Source organism: Vulpes vulpes, chromosome 8 (assembly GCF_048418805.1).
Source record: "Vulpes vulpes isolate BD-2025 chromosome 8, VulVul3, whole genome shotgun sequence".
Lineage (NCBI taxonomy): Eukaryota > Metazoa > Chordata > Mammalia > Carnivora > Canidae > Vulpes > Vulpes vulpes.
In genome coordinates this window covers 12,854,260-12,873,244 of record NC_132787.1, presented here as the reverse complement: position 1 = coordinate 12,873,244, position 18,985 = coordinate 12,854,260, and the positions used below count along the sequence as shown (strand labels likewise).

General features: G+C 34.2%; 1 protein-coding gene across 1 annotated transcript in view; it reads left to right on the top strand.

Moving 5' to 3' along the window:
* The window catches only part of LOC112921201 (apomucin-like), a 141,824-nt gene extending 123,102 nt beyond the window's left edge, over nucleotides 1-18,722 (top strand). Inside the window, exons 6-15 of the mRNA XM_072765092.1 lie at nucleotides 5,216-5,311; nucleotides 10,784-10,837; nucleotides 11,960-11,989; nucleotides 14,100-14,131; nucleotides 14,218-14,380; nucleotides 14,723-14,760; nucleotides 15,815-15,925; nucleotides 16,913-16,952; nucleotides 17,584-17,692; nucleotides 18,356-18,722. Coding sequence (XP_072621193.1) covers nucleotides 5,216-5,311; nucleotides 10,784-10,837; nucleotides 11,960-11,989; nucleotides 14,100-14,131; nucleotides 14,218-14,380; nucleotides 14,723-14,760; nucleotides 15,815-15,925; nucleotides 16,913-16,952; nucleotides 17,584-17,692; nucleotides 18,356-18,539 — 857 coding nt within the window. The 3' untranslated portion in view covers nucleotides 18,540-18,722. The remainder of the gene's footprint in view (nucleotides 1-5,215; nucleotides 5,312-10,783; nucleotides 10,838-11,959; nucleotides 11,990-14,099; nucleotides 14,132-14,217; nucleotides 14,381-14,722; nucleotides 14,761-15,814; nucleotides 15,926-16,912; nucleotides 16,953-17,583; nucleotides 17,693-18,355) is intronic.
* The last annotated feature ends 263 nt before the right edge of the window (nucleotides 18,723-18,985 follow it).

Here is an 18,985-nt window from a genome sequence, read left to right as displayed (position 1 = left end):
GTCTTATATACTATAATTGCCAGATAAAAGTGCAAGATGCCATTGAAATGTGAACTTCACATAAATAAGGAATACCTTCTTAGTAAAAGAATGTCCCATTGAGATGTGATTGTTATTTATCTGGAATTCAAATATACTCAGTGTCTTGTGTTATTATTCACTAAATCTGGCAACTCCATTGCGGACTGATAGCCATTGTTCCTTTCAATTGGGATCAGCAGAAGAGGGGTTTGTAGCCACTGTTGTAGCTACTGGTGACAGCACTTTTGGAGCTGAATGAGCACAATCAGAATAAATCCAGACAATGAAAATGTGATTTCTTTACTTAAAATTTTATAGAGACAATGTGTCCTGAGGAATTTAATTATTATTTTTTGTGTAATGTCAAAACTGGAGATCAGAAATAAATCAAGAGCTTTTTGTTGTGTACATAACATCATACTGAGTACTCGAGAGAACAGAATAGTCATGTACTTGTTCTCTTAGAACTTGATTTTTGAGCAAGAGAAATGAATATTTATATACATGCAAAGGCAAATTCCAGATATGGCACACATAAATCAAAATCAAGGAAATGCTCCATGACAGGCTTTTGAATGGGAACTCAGAGGAAATTCTAGTAAGAGAACCAATTAATTGGAGTTTAAAACAGCAGAGTTATTCTATTTTGGAAATAATATGATATTATGATAAGTGTAGTATGACTATATGTGCTTTAACTTGGGCAAAGACTCACAACATGAGTGAACTGAGTGAAATTGTAGGATATGTTGAATTTCATGGCAATAAAGAGCAGTCATATTTCAGCTGTTGGAGTCATAGAATTGAAAACAAAAACCTCTCTGGAACCAGAGGCCCAGGTCCCAAGACAGTAGAGAAAGAAAAGAGTTTTATAATTGAATAAGTACTAAACTAGAAAGGATGCAAATTACTGGCAATTCACTAAGATTGTAAAGACAGGAATCTCACAAGCAGACAATGCTTTACATATATTTTTTCAAGAAAAATGATTACTAGTTCTCAAGTGAGGGGACTTTAAAACACCATTTATTATACACAGTTTATCCTAAATTCACCTGGTAATTGGGGTGACAATTTGATTATTTAACTGGCTTTATACAAGGGCAAAATAAACTCCAAAGGGAGGAAGGTTTGTAACTAGAGGGAGATAAGGGTACTATCTCCATTCATGTTTATATTTCTAGGATACAGCTCCTAGAGTCTTGGGAAAGACCTTCCTGGGTCATCAAGCTGGAAGAGATCTATTCATATTTTTAAAAAAGATTTACACACATTTTAAAGACAGATAAAAAAAATCTAAAACGACAAGTTTTCTAAAGCAAATGGTCTAAGAAAAGGAAGGGGGGTGTCTCTCCTTATTTCCACCAGAGAGAATTAAGCCTCTTATTTTAAATGTTTATTTGTCCTTACACAAACCATCCTCCAAAGATGATCAAGTTCATATTTTAATTAGTTAACTTGTTTTTTTATTGTAAAATTAAGCCATACCTAAGGTCTTGTTTGAAGCAACCTCTGGAACTGGAAGTGGCAGTACCCCTGGGAAAGCAGGCACTAGATCCCCAAGTCCTAGGAAATCAGGCGAGTCGAGTCCTCACTTTCAGCTGTGTCCAACCATACCTCCCTCAGCAGGGTGTGATGTGGACTAAACAATTTTTAATTTGCATTGATGATCTTAGAATTGGGTAGCATTTAAGCTCAATGGGGAACCAGTGGGGGTGGAAAAGAGCTAGGAAAACAGTGGCTGTATACATTGACATTTACACAGACCTCCTTCTGCAAACCATAAGTATCACTGGGCCCACATCTATAGTGTTTAGAGGGACAGAGAAGACTGAGACATGACTAGGATAGATGGCTCTGGATCTCATAGTGGAGTTGAGGGCATCTCAAAGGAGAGGGGAGTAAAAAGAGGTGCTTAATAATGGTAGAACATAGATAGCATCAACTAGAGTTTACTTCCAAGGTTGAAAGGCCCCAACCTGAACAGAAACTACTGAGAGAAGATCTGAAGCTAGCAAAGCAGAGAACTGGTTGTCAGAAAGAAGAAGGAGAAGGAGAGGATTGGGGGAGAAAGAGGATGAGGAGGAGAAGAAGAAGAGGAGAAAAGAAAGAAGTCTTTAAAGCTAAGGGCTCAAAAAAACATAATAGTAATTAAGAGTTAGAAGACAGACAAAGGAAAGATGCCACTTGAAAAAAGAACCCTCCCTTCACCATAAACAACATAAGAGGAAGCCCTTGATCTGAGAAATCTGGTGAGCCACACAAAAGGCTCTCTCTCCCGACTATGTAGGATCACCTGCTATGTTTCAGGAAAATCCAAGGCAGAAAAACATGAAAAAGAAAAATAAAATTCCAATATATATAGAAAGCTATTCATTTGCATACATTTTTAGCCATTCTCAGCAATAGCAAGCAAACTTTAAAATCTAGTCATGAATCAGAGGAAACAAAACATTAACAAGAATTTAAACTGCAGATATAGACATCAGAATTATAAATTTAAAACACCGAGGGTCAAAATAGATAAACAATAGGAAGATGTTAAATTAGACCTGATGAAAACACAGGAGAAATATTGAAAAATAAAGAAAAATTATCTAAAAAATACAGACCAATTAAAGGCTACCACCAGAGAATGTATATGAGACTGAAACTCAGCATGGCAGGAGCCATAGAGAATAGAATTGAAAAGATCCAAAAAATACCACAGGCAGTTTTTTTAAAAAGGTAAAGTGAATCAGAGTCAGACATCACTACAGGAAACAGACAAAAACATCTAACATATGTCTTATTGCAGTTTCTGGAGAAGCAAAAGCAATGAAACAGAACTAATATTTAAAACTGCAAATCAGGACAAGTTTCCTGCAATTAAAAGAGAAATACTAAATTTACATATTGAAAAGACCTGTCGTATACCTGGAAAATTAAATCCTGAACAATTTGGTGAGTTATTTTATAAAACTGTTAGAGAAAGGAAAGAAGAAAGAAAAAGAAAGAAAGAAAGAAAGAAAGAAAGAAAGAAAGAAAGAAAGAAAGAAAGAAAGAAAGAAATCAGTTAGCCTTGAAGAATACATTCTCTAGAACTTGAGGTAAAAAGAAAAGGCATTTAAAAAGACAGAAAATCAGGCTGGCATCAGACTCATCAAGACAGGGTAGCATTAAGAAACTCAAGGAAGGGGACACCTGGGTGGCTCAGTGGTTGAACGTCTGCCTTTGGCCCAGGGCATGATCCTGGAGTCCCAGGATCGAGTCCCACATCGGCTCCCTGCATGGAGCATATGTCTCTCTCTGCCTGTGTCTCTGCCTCTCTCTCACTGTGTCTCTCATGAATAAACAAATAAAATCTTAAAAAAAAAAAAGAAACTCAAAGAAGGAAAATGTGGAGTAAGGGTTGTTACTGAAGCTAAATGTAATTCAGGTATCAAGCTCTAGGAAAATAGTTGAAAACATGAAGGAATTCAGAGAATTATGTACCCATGAACCCTTCATAATAAAAACACTAGAGGATGAGTATTAAGCAACAAAGAGATGCTTTGAAAATGACCAAAATGATTATAGCACTATTTTTACCTGTAGCTCTCAAACTAGAATCAAAGTTGAAAGAAAGGTGGAAGAAAACTACATAATTTAAATTTAAATTTATTTTTATAATTTACATACTTGACCAACTAAAAATATCATAGTAATAAATAGATGGGGAAGTTGTGGAAAGCAAAGGCAAATGAAAAAATAAATATCCTTACTACTTACAACCCATTGACATGTCCTTGAAATAGGTAGAGTGACATTTCTTAAAGAATTCAACTGACTGGATGTTAATACTTTGCTTAGGGCAAAAGATAATCTTAGCCTGATGCCCAGGATCCTGTAAGTCTACTTTAACATGTATAAATTCTTTTGGAAACTTCCTTTATCTCTACTCCCCAACATACATGTTGGCAATCATCTGCCAAGCATATGATCCACCCATATTTATTGGAAGGGTCTCATAACTAAGGTTTTATTAGATGGTAATAACTTTTCCCAACAATATCTAGCCCTCTCAAGGTTTTAAAAACCTTGCTTCCAAAATTTCTTAGAGATTTTCAGTATCCTTAACTCCCTCTCAACTTGAAAGTGTATAATGCGCCATTCCTCATGACCCCAGTACAGTTATTTCTGCCCATGGGGCCTGTCCTTGTGATTTAATAAAACCGCCTTTTTGCATCAAAGATATCTCAAGGATTCTTTCTTGGCTGTCCACTCTGAACCCCAACATCTTTCCTACATCAGCAATAAGAAAGAAGATGAAATAATATTGGTGATTAGGTAATAGTCAAACATATTATTTAAAGCTCATGAACCAGATGAGAGAAGCTCAAGTTTATTAAACTAGTAAAAACAAATAGTATTAAGAAAGAAAATGGCATTTGAATTAGAAAATACAGAATAAGGGGAGGATAAGGGAAGAAGAAATATAATAATAATATAATAATAATAATTATTATTACTTATTTAGGGAGAACCAGTAGATACTACCTGAAAGAAAATTCAGAGAGTGCTAAAGGGGTTATATAAAAATATTACTGTAAAATATAACTTATCAAAATAGAAATAAAGCAAAAAGCCAAAGAAGGAACAATTTAAGAGTTGCATAGCAACTAACAAATGGCTGAAATTAGAATCGAAAAGCACACAAAATAAGGTTTAATAATAATCCCCATTAATTTTTAGGGAAACTTTTTTCAAAATTAGAAAATATATTAATAGAGTTTGCACTAACCGACCTAAGGGAAATAAAAACAACTGTTATCTACATAGAGGCTAAAAAGACATTTGACAAATGTTCAATAATAATTTCTAATGGGGGAAAAATCCCAAAATAAACCAGCTGCCCAAGCTGTGTTCATATATAAACACTTTTCCTAGAACCAGTATCATGCAATTAAGCAAATGAACCCCTCAACCTCTGTAACCTCAGTTTTCTTATCAGTAAAAATATAATCTATTGAGTGACATAGTGATGAGAATACAATGAAATAATGAATAAATGTATGTCAAAGTGCATTTTTGGAAATATATAAAGGGTAATATTGCTTTAGAAAAATGGAAATTTTTGTAGTATTTTTGATGGAAGTTAATTTAAATCAGAATTACCTATTTCCTAGCTTAAGAAATTCTGGGAATGAGGCTTTCTCATTTTTTCCCTTTATAGTAGGTACATCTGAAACATCTGGTGGTGTAACCAGTGGAGATGAAAATAAACCTGCATCACCCAGCAGCAGTACTACAAGCTCTTCAGATAAACCAGGTGATATTAGCTAAACACAAAAAGTCACAAATATCAGATATTTATTTAGTTGGACATCCTTCCTGCTTAAAAAAATAGTATTGCAATTCAAATATTATGTGAGTTAGAAAGATTGCCATTAAATTCTTTGTTACTCAGTATTTAAGAACTATCGGGTTATCATTGCAACACATGATTCACAGATAATAAGAGTAATCTGAAAGTTCAGGTGATCTTCATTACTAAATAAGACTAGTGCAGAATTTTGAATCTGATATTCTTAGATGGCCAATATAGAAATCACTAGAATGTTACCTGATGCAACTTTAACTGAGTTAAGTAAGAAAATAGTAGTGACCATCTAACATTTCATATTATATTTGGTCCTTAAATGTTTTTTTTTTTTTGAGTTAGGGACATTTGCTCACCCAGTTAGTTACATTTTTTCATCTAAGGTTTGCATTGTTCTACACAAAATCACTTAGACAACATATAAATTAAGAGTATTAGATAACTACAAAATGATATGTTAGCTATTTTTGCATTTTATCAATAATATAATTTTCCCCTAATAGAAATATTTGAGAGTTTGATAAATTATTTTTTCTTAAGTAATAGGCTTCTGGATATTAAACAGTTATCACACATCAGCAAGTATATTCAAATTCAAGTTAGAATTTTTCATTTTGCAATCTTTAGTAGTACCTTTAGTATTCAGAAAATTTCATGATTTAGTATGAGAAAATGTCATGATTTAAAATATTAACATATTTCTTTATAAGTTCTTTATTGAACAGAAAAGTGATCTAGAACCTTGATGAACAGTTTTCCCATTTCTAAGAATAATCAGTAATATTGCCTTCTGAAATGTCTAAAAATTCAGAAAATAATTTACTCCCTAAAATCTGTACACACTGGTTAAAAAAATTCTTCTTTTCTAGAATTTGCAAATAGGACATGACTATACATGCCTCATTTGCTTAAAGCTCATCTGATGGGGAAATATGCAATGAGTGTATGCACTGTGCAATGGTTATAGCCACCCTTTAGTAAACAATGTTTGTGTCTCTTGATACTTAACTTCTTTCAAGGGACTAAAGATATGGACCAGAGAGGAAAAAAAAAAAGAGAAAAAGAAGGGGATTGGTAAATATTTCTCATGAAATAGGCAAAAAAAAGTGCTTGAAAAATGTAGTTGATAAATAAAATAATACTGTTTTTATACTTTATTTTTTACTGGATATATTGAGTACAACTTAATAAATTAAATAAAGATATGAGGTAGTCATTTACCATCATATAATATCATTTGTAAAGTCATCTTAATCTGTTTTTGCAAAAATAAAACGATAATCACAAAAAGTATATTAAGCATAGAATGAACAAAATACTTTCACATATTTTCCCTTTCTTGAATCCTATAACCACCTGTGCAGTTGACAGTATGTTAGGGATTATTTGATTATTCATATTTTGTAAATAAAAAATCAATGTGTTTAGTCATGAGTATGTTTTAGGGCTAAAACGGGGCCTAGATGGTTGATTATTCATCCACTCATTCTCCATTATAAGACAGGCCACCAACATGGTGGATTTCTGTCAAACTAGAGACAGAAGTTCTTTTTGCCTTGCTTATTCTAGTTTACAGTTATGTTCCCAATGCCTACCTTAGTACCTGACTTGATAAATATCTGGTGGATATCTGGTGAGTATGTAAAAAAAATGAATAAGAGTTCCCAATATGGTAAAGGATTCAGAGGTTTTATTTTTATTGAAATAAAAATAACAGACTGTATGGAAGAGAACCTTCCAGAAGGATTAGAGATATGGGAAGGAATAGGCTATTTGCTGCTCTGCTCAAGTAGTGAAGGTTTGCTGGAAACAGGTACCATCCACATGCATTACTGTTGAGATCCATGTCCCTACAAATCTAAGGTTTTTTTTTTTTTTTTTTTTTTTTTTCAAATCTAAGGTTTTGATCCTCATCTGTTATCTCGGTGGAATTCTTAATAATAGGATCTCAGATCTAGAGCATTCTTGCTGATGCCACTTTGTTGTAGAATTGGTTGCATTAAGCTAAGACCAGGAGGAGGTAGAAGCATTTTTTTAAAATAAGCATATAGAAGAGATTTGTTTAAATCATTGTGGATTCTACAGGATAGAGTAGAAATAATTGTGATACAGAATGGAAGCAGGAGCTTAGAATAAAAGAGACAAAGCCCAACATGGTCTTAGAATGCCAAAGATGATAGAGGAAACCAAAATTTATATAAACTTAATGTTAAAGGATGACAGAATATAAAGTATGGTAGGACCAATTGTTTTAAGACTTCAAGCAGAACGGTAATTTAAAGTTTCTTGAATGAAAATAAACTTGAGGTTTCATGGGCTGCCTGGGTTGCTCAGTCAGTGAAACATCTGCTTTTGGCTCAGGTTACAATCCTTGGGTCCTGGGATGAACCCCTGCGTAGGACTCCATACTCAGTGAGGAGTCTGCTTTTCCCTCTCCTGCCCCTCCCCCCTGCTTGTACGCACTATCTCTTACATACATACATACATACATACATACATACATACATACATACATAATCTTTATTTAAAAAAAGAAATTTGAGGGTTCAGAGGCTATTAGAGTATTAGCAAACTAGTATGTTGAAAAATGCAAGAGCATGACTTGTATGATGGGATATTCCCTTAAGCTGAACTCGGAGAGAAGCTTCTGATAGTTAGATATGAGACAGGACTAGTGGGGGTAGTCACATAATCTGTAGGAAGGAATTAAAGTATAGGAAACCTTTAAAGACATCTTGGATGCAAATTTCCAAATATATGTCTCTAATCTTGACTTCTCTGAAAGTCTAGATTCATACTCAATTTCTAACCTGACATTTCCATTTGGATATTTAATAGGCATTCCAAAATTGACATGACCTAAACAGAATTCTTGTTTACTTTCATACCTGCAACCTGTTCTCCCATATCGATCCCATATCCCTGTTCTTCCCCATATTAATAAACAGTACCATCACTGACTCAGTTTACTCACAAAAATTTTACAATTACCCTTGATAGCTCTCTTCTTTTTATTTTGCACCCCCCACACAAAAACAAAGGCTGTCAATGCTACTTCTAATACACTATAAACCCATTCATTGTTCTCAAACTCCTTTATCATCATTCTACCCCAAAGCACTCATGAATAGTCTGAATTCATGAAATCACCTCAAACTAGTCTTCCTACTTTTACCTTTTATCATATATTCTATATAGAGCAGAAAGAGGGATTTTAAATATATACAAATATATCATTCCTTTACATAAAATTACATTCCATTGCATTTAGAAAAATGTCTAATTTCCTTCCCTGGATTCACAATAACTTGAAAAATTCCATGTATTTGTCCTCACATTCTAATAGGACTCCCTGTAATCTCCAATGATTCAAATACATTCACTTAGTTCTACTTCTCTAGCACATGTACTTCATTTCAGTCTATGGCTTTTGCACTGGCTATTTCCACTGCCCTGAATGCTATTTCCTTAGAGCTTCACATAGCTTTCTACTTCATAGCAGATCTCAGAATAAAAGACTGTTTTATCTGAGACCATCATCTGAAGGATCAGAAACAACTAGAACATCTGTTATAGGTTCAGAGGCAAACATACTATCATCTGGAGTGCCAGGGACATGAGATGACAGGACCAGTGGCTGAAGTATTAGGAACAACTAGGTCGTCAGCTCGTATATCAGGGACAACTGGGCCATCAGTTGGATGATCAGAGACAACTGGAACATCTGTTGTACAATCAGAAACATTGTGTTATCAGCAGGATTCACAAGGACATCAGGATCAGGACTTGGGTTAGGAATAACTGGACCATTTGCTGAAAGATCAGGAACAACTGCACCATCTGTTATAGGATTAGGAACATCTACACCATCTATAGGGTTGACAGGGTCAACTGGACCATCCATTGGAGGACCAGAGACAACTGGAACAATAGCTAGAGGATAAGGCACTATCGCTGGAGCATTAGGGACAACTAGAACATTAATTAGCTAGAGGAGGGATGCCTGGGTGGCTCAGTGGTTGAATATCTGCCTTTGGCTCAGTGCGTGATCCTGGGGTCAGGATCGAGTCCCACATCGGGCTCCCTGCATGGAGCCTGCTTCTCCCTCTTTCTGTGTCTCTGCCTCTCTCTGTGTGTGTCTATCATGACACACAGAGAGAGATAAAATAAATAAAATCTTTAAAAAAATAATTAGCTAGAGGATCAGAAAAAAGTGAAGGTCTCTGTCGTAACAGTGGGGACTACTGGAACATCCATAGGAAGATCACAGACAACTGGACAATCACAGGAAGAATCAAGAACATCTGTACCATCAGGAGAATAGACAGAGACCTCTGAAACATCACTTGAACTAGTAACAACTGGACCATCAGCTGAAGGATCAGGGATAACTAGATCATTTCCTGGAAAATAAGAAACAATTGAAACCTCTGTTTTAAATTCGGGGAACACCAGACCATACATAGGAGGATCACAGACAACTGGATGGTCTGCTGAAGAAGCAGGGACAACAAGACCAGCAGCTGGAGGATCAGGGACCACAGGAAAATCTATTTTAGGTTCGGTTGGAGTGACAGGACAATTAGCTCATCAGCTGGAGAATTAGAAACAACTAGATAATCAGCTTGCAGACCCAGAATCATCTAGAATCTCATTAGAAATGAGAGAATGTCTGTCTTATATTCACATGATCCACTTCCAGGAGGTTAACTCTGATTCTCCAGTGGAAGAAACCCAGAGAAAATTGCATCTAAACTTATGATCAAGAATGAATTTAGGCTCTAACTTCCACAGAGACAGAGAGAGGTTGCTATTGTTCTCAATAACTATATTTCATAGAGACAGACCATGGAGGTAGGTCTTTGAGGAAGACATTCTTGGTTGCAAAACTATTCAGAAACTGAGGAAAGATTTGTATTTCAAAAGAAGAGAGAAAGAATTTACAGCTACAGGTTTTCTAAGTAAATTTGCCAAGAAAAGGAAGTCTAGGCACCTATAATCAGGAAGAAACCTGTCTAAAATTTTGTCAAACTGTTTTTTATGGCATCTTGATCAACACAGATGTGTTCTGATTTTTTTTACTCTATTATGACTCCCCTAAAACCTAATACAGGACAACCAGGAAATCAAGTTATAGGAAGTAAAAGATTTAGTTGTGAAAAAAGTTTGTATCATTTAGAGAAAGTGACCTATAACTGAGAAATTTACCAGGGTCATGGGAAAATATTCAATTTATTTCTATCAGCAGGGGATTGCTAAAGTAGAGCTCTTATGTTTCAGCCACAGAAGCATGCACTAGCATTAGTGAATGCATTAGTACACTGTAGGTGCTTTGAGACTCTTGTTTCATTTGGAGATATCTTAGGACATTTTCTTCTGAGACCATAAAAAGTTCATTGCTCCTCCTTTCTTCATTTTTAGGGACCTCCAGGGAAGCATTTGAAATAAAAACTGCTCCTGGAATTTCTGCCACAGGTAAGTCAAATAATAATAAATGAACTTTCCTTGGCGGCATCTCAGAAGACAGACCAGTTTACCAGGGGGCAAACTCTAGCTTCTTCAGTTGCCACTTCTGTTTTTCCCTTAGCAGTCCCTGATTCCACAGGAGTCAGGGAAACCTGAAACTGGAATGCAAGTAAATGAATGCAAGTAAATGAGTACCTATGTCTGTTAGGTCATTTCTCTCTCCTGTTGCTGGTTTCTGCTAATCTGCTAAGCATTTATAATTGGGGATTAGTTTAGCCTGCCTCAGTAATGAGAAAAATTTGTTCCCCCAGACTCCCACGTCGTTAACTAATTTCCTTTCTGTTTTTCTGTAACTATTGGTTGTTGAGTCCCCTTTTCCTAAACATGTAACAATTTTAAGTTCCTTTCAAACATTCTGTTACTTCTAGGCTGACCTTTTGTTTGGTAGGTAGAATAAAAATATTAATTTGATTTTTTAGAAGTTTTGGAAATAGAATTTGAAATTTTTTGACTAAATTGTTGAGTTGACCACAATATGTGATATGTGAAGACTTAAAAAGAAACATGCAGCCAACATAGAGCATTTGGTGCAGGTGGAGATGGAGTAAGATTAAAATATTTCAGGAAGTTATAAAGAGGATGAAAGTTCTTAAAGGACCAAAAATGGAGAAGTAATAATACTTAACATTTTTCCTATATCTTAATTATCTTTTTCCGTTTTGAATATATATTTTACTGTCTTATTTTTTTGTATATTTTTAATTGGAGTTTGATTCGCCAACATATAGTATAACATCCAGTGCTCATCCCATCAAGTGCCCCCCTCTTACTGTCTTATTAATTGGAAGCATCTGTCAAAATAAATTTGAAGAGAAATTTACCTTGATGTTTTCTCATTTCTCCTTTAGACTGCCATATTCCCCTCCCATTAAAATTTGAGCTTCAAAGGGAACATTCTCTAATGGTGGAATTTGAAATGCCATGAGGAGCAGAAAGGGAAGTTAGGCAGCAATAAGTCTGTTTGTAAGACTAGGGATATAACCAGTTATTTTCAGATATTAGATAACTATTTTATCCCAAAACAATTTCAACAACTTTAGAGGCTAATATGAGGTGTCTGTTTTTACACAGGGTGTCCACCATCACATCCACCACCTCCAGGTAATGATACTTCCACTTAAAATTCAATCATTCTACATTAACTGTTCTCATAAATCAAATATTAGAGGTCATACCAATAAAAGTCACTAGCTAAAAAAAAAAAGTCACTAGCTGTGGAAACGTTACAGGATAGGAATACTGAAATGGATGAATTTAGCTTTTATGCACCAAATAGTGAATGGTAATCTGTTTTCTCACCCACAATCTAATACAACCAAATCAAACAAATGCATCTTGTTATTTGCCCAAAATAGAGTTTACCTACTAAATAAAGTATTTTATGTAATTATATAATATCTTCATCAAAAATTACAATTTGATAGTATTTTTTAAACTAGAAAATTCCATATTTTTTGAGGATTGAATTGTAGCAAGAAAAATTAAAGTTAATCAAAGTTAAAAAAATTTTAGAGGATTTTGAGTTCCCATATTCTTAAGCCAACATGATGTGTTTTGTAGAGATAGAAATTACCCCCAAAAATCATTCTCTCATCTTAGGATATAGTGGGAGAGGGGTATTTTAGAAGAAACATAGACAATTTTCATATAAGGCTGAAAATAAATTTCACAGTAAAAAATGTGAAATATGTATTATATATTTTAGTATATGTGCTGCCGAAGCAAGCACGAGATATGTATTATATAGCGAGCACATTTTACGTGTCACATTTGTGTTACTTATGTTGTGTAGTTTGGAGAAGTCCTTAGTATTTCACTACAGAATTAGAATTTTAGAACAATGCATAGACTAGTTCAGAGTATATAAATGAGAGAAGTGAGACTACATTGAGAAGGGAGATTGAAGCCATACTGTGTTAGACCTCAGAAGCTAGAATGCTAAAAGAAGGTATTTCTTTTAGAAGTTTGTAAGGGGCCATCCGACGTTTTTAACCAAGGGCTGCTCAGTTGGTTAAGCGCACAGCTCTTGGTTTCAATTCAGGCCATGATCACATGGGTTGTGAGCTGGGCTCTATGCTCAGCAGGGAGTCTGCTTGAAGATTCTCTTCCTCTGCCCCTCACCCATGCTCTAGCTTTCTCTCAAATAAACAAAAACTTTTTTAAAAAAGTTTTTAACCAAGGCAATGAGGAGATGAAAATTAAACTTTAGAAAAAAATATTCTACCTCTGATACTGAGAATTGGTTGGATCAGGAAGAGGTCTGAGTCAGAGTTACTTTTGGAAAAGCCCAACTATGCTAAATTAAAGAGAACAAAGTCCTAGAGTAGTACTGCAGCAGGTATAACCAGGAAAGGAAGGGGTTGAAGTGAAGATGAAGATACAGGGTTTTGTGGTCAATAAGATGCCAAGTGATGGAATGGAAGGAATCAAAATGACTCCTAAGTTTTAAGCTCAAATAATTGAAAGACTAGTTTGGTTCTCAGCAGGAGGAAGCCAGTTTTGATGAGAAACTGGTTTCAGAGGCAATATGATAAATCTGTTTTGTGCATATTGAGTTTGAGGGTCTCATCTGCCTCGATACTATTAGGCCAAAGGAATCCTGGGACCATAGTTAACAAGCAGTGTCTGGACTGAAGCTACAAGTTTGAGAGTCATCGACTTGACATTACAGTGGACACTGGAGATTGGTAGAAAGTACCAGGGAAAGGGCAGAGACAATGAGAGGGAAGGGAAAGAGCTGCTAATAAAGAAAGGAATTTCAAAGTATTGAATTTGAAGGAAGGAGAACATTTTCAAGAACATGAGAGTTAAAAATGTCAGCAATTATAGGGAACTTGAAAAAGTGATAAAGGGCCTTAAGGACTGCTAATTACAAAGTCTTAGTGACTTTTAGGATTATGGAGATAGAAGTCAGACTGCAAAAGAGTAAGTAAAATAGTAGTGATAAGATTCATTGACCACTACCAACAGAAATTACTAACTATCCTATACTGCGATTGTAAAATAGGAAATATATCTAAACTCATTAGAAACAGTTTACTCAAGTAAGTGGATGTGATTTATCCACCTTAAGGGGCCATACAATTCTCCATAATTCTATTTCTGAAACCCTAGTTCCAATTGCAATATTGGCCACCTGGTGGTTATCTACACATAATCAATGGTTCTATTTTGCCAAATTTAATTAGCATTTATCATCTCTTGTTAACAGTTTGTCTTGGTCCACTGGGAGAAAAGAAATCTGTAAGTACAGTTTTTCTCTGCTTTAACCCAAATTTGCTGTCATTCCTGTATTTGAATAGAAGTCTAAACTTGGTCTGTGTCTGTAGCCTGGAGAGGAATGGACTGCCAATTGTTACACATGCACCTGTACTGATGCAAATACTGTAGACTGTAATCTAAAGAAGTGCCCTTCTGCACCCACATGCAAAACTGGAGAGAGACTTGTAAAGTTCCAAAATAATGATACCTGCTGTGAAATTGGATACTGCGGTATGTATTCACAGTACATTATATGAATTGAATAGTTGTTTACTTATTCACACATTCAAGAGATATTTATTGAGCTTCTAATATATGCCAAACTCTATGCTAAATGGGTGTGATCCTAACAGAATTGTACTTGCCCTCTGAAAGTTCACTATCTTTGGAGTGAAGGAAACCCAGCATTAACAACTATGAATATAATCAGTAGATTAAAGGAAGATGATGATGTTATGGGAAGAAACATTTTAATTGGTTGATAAATATGATCTTATACACAATTTATGGTTTCTAAATAAAAACAGAACTATAATGTTTATCTTATGATAAAATAATGTATTTATTTTTCAGAACCAAGAACATGTTTGTTTAACAGTATTGATTATGAGGTAAGGCTGTTTTTACCTTAAAATATTTTTATTTATATAATTATGAATAAATGCAAGCTCTTTCAGCTTATAATATGGAAAAAAATCATACATAATGGTGGAGCAGAATATGTTCATTTTTTTCCTATATTCATTTCAAAAGGAGCATCAAATGTAGTACTCAGCATGGCTCACTTCAAAGGAGAAAAATATACTTGATCATTAACTACCTAACTTCTGAATAAAATTTCCCAGGGGTATGACCAGATGGAGAAGGCACACTCTGTGACATTCAAATCAATGAATAGAGTTAAACTGTAATTATTACCAGAAAGATCAGAAGGCCAAACTGTCAGAGATCAAATGAAAAACCCCTAAAGACTAGAACCCCATTATGTGAATACATCAACATATATATTCAGGGCTGGATTTTGACAACTGATTTGGCATTTTGGAAAGTAATTTAACTTTTTAGAAAAAGTACCCGGAAGTCATAAAACTCAGATGGTTCTCAAATTGATAATACATTTGAACTGGTGATACTAAATATTTTTAAAAAGTCTAAAATAAAATCTATGCAGTATGCTAAGAAATATATAAAATGGGGATGGCTGTGTGGCTCAGTGGTTGAGTGTCTGCCTTTGGCTCAGGTCGTGATCCCAGGGTCCTGGGTTCGAGTACCACATCAGGCTCCCTACAGGGAGCCTGCTTCTCCCTCTGCCTATGTCTCTGTCTCTCTCTCTCTGTGACTCTCATGAATAAATAAAATCTTAAAAAAAAGAAAAAATACTTGAAAAATATAATAGAGTACCTGAATAGGTTACTAGAGCATGTGAATCTTCATTTGAGGATTAAAAATCTTGCCGCCTTTTGTGCTTTCAAGGAAGCACATTGGTTTACTCATGGAAGTAGAAGTCTTTCAATCCACTTTTTCTTAAAAATTAGTCACTGAAAGTGCCTCTGGAAATTCATTAAGCATTATGAATTTTAATTTTTTTTACAGATTTTATTTTCAACCTCAAAAAGAAATCAAAGTGTATAATTACTTTGTTCTCTCTTCCTCCGTGCCTCCCAGATTGGTGCTTCATTTGATGACCCCAACAACCCATGCATCTCCTACTCCTGCTACAACACTGGTTTCGTTGCAATAGTCCAAGACTGCCCAAAGCAGACCTGGTGTCCAGAAGTAAGTCATCTTCTTAAGTAATGATCAACAGCATCCATTTCCTATAAACACAAGCTGTCTTTTTTCTCATTTGGAAAAGTATGTGTCTGGCCAACAGACATAAATTCCTTGTAGATTCTGTTTCAGATATGTTTTGCACCTTTTATTGCCAAGTATATTTTTCATACCAAAGTTATATTTGCAGGCTCTGTAAAACTTAATTTAGTGCTATTCTAGAAGAAGTAAGTTACTTTAGAAAGCATTATACTATCTTTAAACAAACAAAAATTCTTTTTTTTTTAATTTTTCCAAGACTCAGAGATTCCAAGTTGTCAATTCCTATAAAAATACAAAATTTTCATAAAATCACATATAAATATACTGTTCAGATCTTTCATTGTACCACAGTCTTCATTTTTACCTCCTACAGCAATATGGTGGGGGTTTTATATTAATGAATACTAAGTTTTAATCAAAGTAATTAGCTAATAATAAATGATCACATTTTAAGGTTCAACTTAGCTTTGATTTTTCTTTCTGAAGATGTAATTGGTAATATTGCTTAAAGTTTGATTTCAGTACTCCAATGTTGGATTTAAGTATTTATTGAGCTTTTACGTTGAGACATTGATGGGTGTAAAATTAAAACAATGTGTAAAGTAAAAATCCTGCCTATGAGAAACTTATAGTATCTAGTAGTAATATCATTATTAAAGTATTTTTCAATTAAAATAAGGGAGGAGTATTTTTTTTACTTCTTTGCATGTTATTTTAAAGAATAATTTAGTTTAAATATGTTTTCCCTTTCTATTCACTATTGAAAAATTTTAGCGTAAATATACAGACTCAATGCTCTTTCATCCGTGCTTCCTGGATCTGAGATCAACCTGTTTATCTGTTCCATTTTCCCCTTTGTAGTGTTATTTCAGTAAGTTAAGAAATGTTGTATTATTTATACAAAAATATAGACATTTTTAAGTCTTTTTTCTATTTCTCTTACCCCTATAGGAAGACAGAGTCTATGATTCAAAAAAATGTTGCTATACATGTAAGTAGCATTAAGCTCCACATGTAGAGGAAATGTCAATTGTTGACAAAAAATTAGTATTTGTTTAAAACAAAATGGCGGATCATTAGTAGAAAATTTCCTGTGTTTTTAACATAACAGATAATCTAACCTATATGTATAAACTAACAATTGATACTTGTTCCTAATGAAGTTACTTTTTCATGTTGGTTGAAACATTCTTCCCAGTAAAAACCAGTATGTTTATAAAAGAGAAATTTAATTCTCATGAAAACAATGTAGTTTGCTCTCCTAATAGTAGGTTGTGTTGTAAATTGATATACTACATCATAAGAATGATCAAAAATGAGAAATCAATGTCAAAAACAATTAATTCCTTTCATCTTCCCTTCCCTCCCCCTTCTTCCCTCCTCCTTTCTCCCTCCTCCTTTTCCTGTAATAGTATGATAAATAAGAAAAATATAACATTTATTAAAGATAATTATTGAATATTAGCTGGGTCCCTTGTGTTGGGTGCTTAAGTAGTTAATCCCTTCAACAATGCTGTGAAGTATTTTTTCTTGTTATTTTGTACTTAAGGTTAAGAAAACTGAAACTTAGCAATTGTTAATGTGAAACCTCATTTCTGACTCTGTTATCCATTTTGTTTTAGGTAAGAATAATTGTCGATCTTCACTCATGAATGTGACTATTAAGTACAATGGTTGCCAGAAAAGAATTGCGATGGCAAGATGTGTAGGGGAATGCAAGAAGACTGTCCGGTGAGTTTTTCTTTGAATGTGTACTGTGCATTAATTTTGTAAAACTGTTGGAGGAGTTTAAAGCTTTTAAAATATTATATGGAATATTTTTTACATAATAGCTAATGACTAAGATCTGATGAAACAAATATCTAAAATATTAAGATTTGAGAAATAAACATTTTCAATAGTGATGGATCAATTAAAGTAGTTTTCTAAATAAAGCAAACATAGTATGTTCATGCCAAATATATTTATTCTCACAAGGTGATTACCAAGAGTACTTGAGCAAATACTGCTGCTCAAAAATGTATTTCTAAACTGTCACTTGCCTTTTAGACAAAATATTTTTTTCCTTCATGGATACTTTAATGTATAGATTAATATATGGAGAATAATAATTTGGCATGAAGTTGTATATTTAAAATCTGTTTATAGTTTTGCACTATAATGCTCTAATTATGAGCTTATACATTTCCATTTTGGATTCTTTTCGGTCTTACATAAAGTATCACTGATTGACATTAGAAGTTCATGGTAAGAGGGAAATGTAAGGTGTAAGAAAGAATAAGTTGGTTGGAAGGATTGCCAAATCACTTTGACAATTACAATATGAGCATTGGTGTTAATTTACTTCAGAAGATATCCCCAAAATATTTATTGCTGAATTTTCTTTTCCTTTAGGTACAATTATAGTCTCTTTCAGTTGACAAATTCATGCCTTTGCTGCCGAGAAGATAACTACGAGTTCCGAGAAGTTACTCTTAACTGTCCTGGTGGCAGTACAATACCTTACAAATATAGGCATGTCACATCGTGTTCTTGCTCAGACATATGCCAACAATCTGTAACCCCAGCAGTCAGTTAATGCTTTATAACCCTTCCATGTAGATCAAGCCAACTATTTATTTTATAAATGATCATAAATGATCACTAAGTAGAATAACTGCTAAACATTTGTATCTCACTCAAAAAGTTAGGAGCTCTCCTTATGAGGCATTTTGTTCTCTCGTTAACTGGATCTGAAAAATAAATACAAGTTTGCAAGCAATTAGTGAGCGTATGTTTTTATTGATAGCTATAAGAATGCTATACCGCAAGGAGAAACTGAGTCATGTCACGGCTTTCCAATGTATTTTTCTACTCTTTTATCTTGTGTAGACATTATCCTTTTTTGTCCTTTCCCTTCACAGCTAAACTTACTGAAACTAAGTTTTTGTTCTCTTTCTTGACTTTTCTATGCAAGTTACATCACCCCTTTCATTCTATGACAACTTTTCTGCTTAAAGCACCAGTGGCCTTCTAATTCTTGAA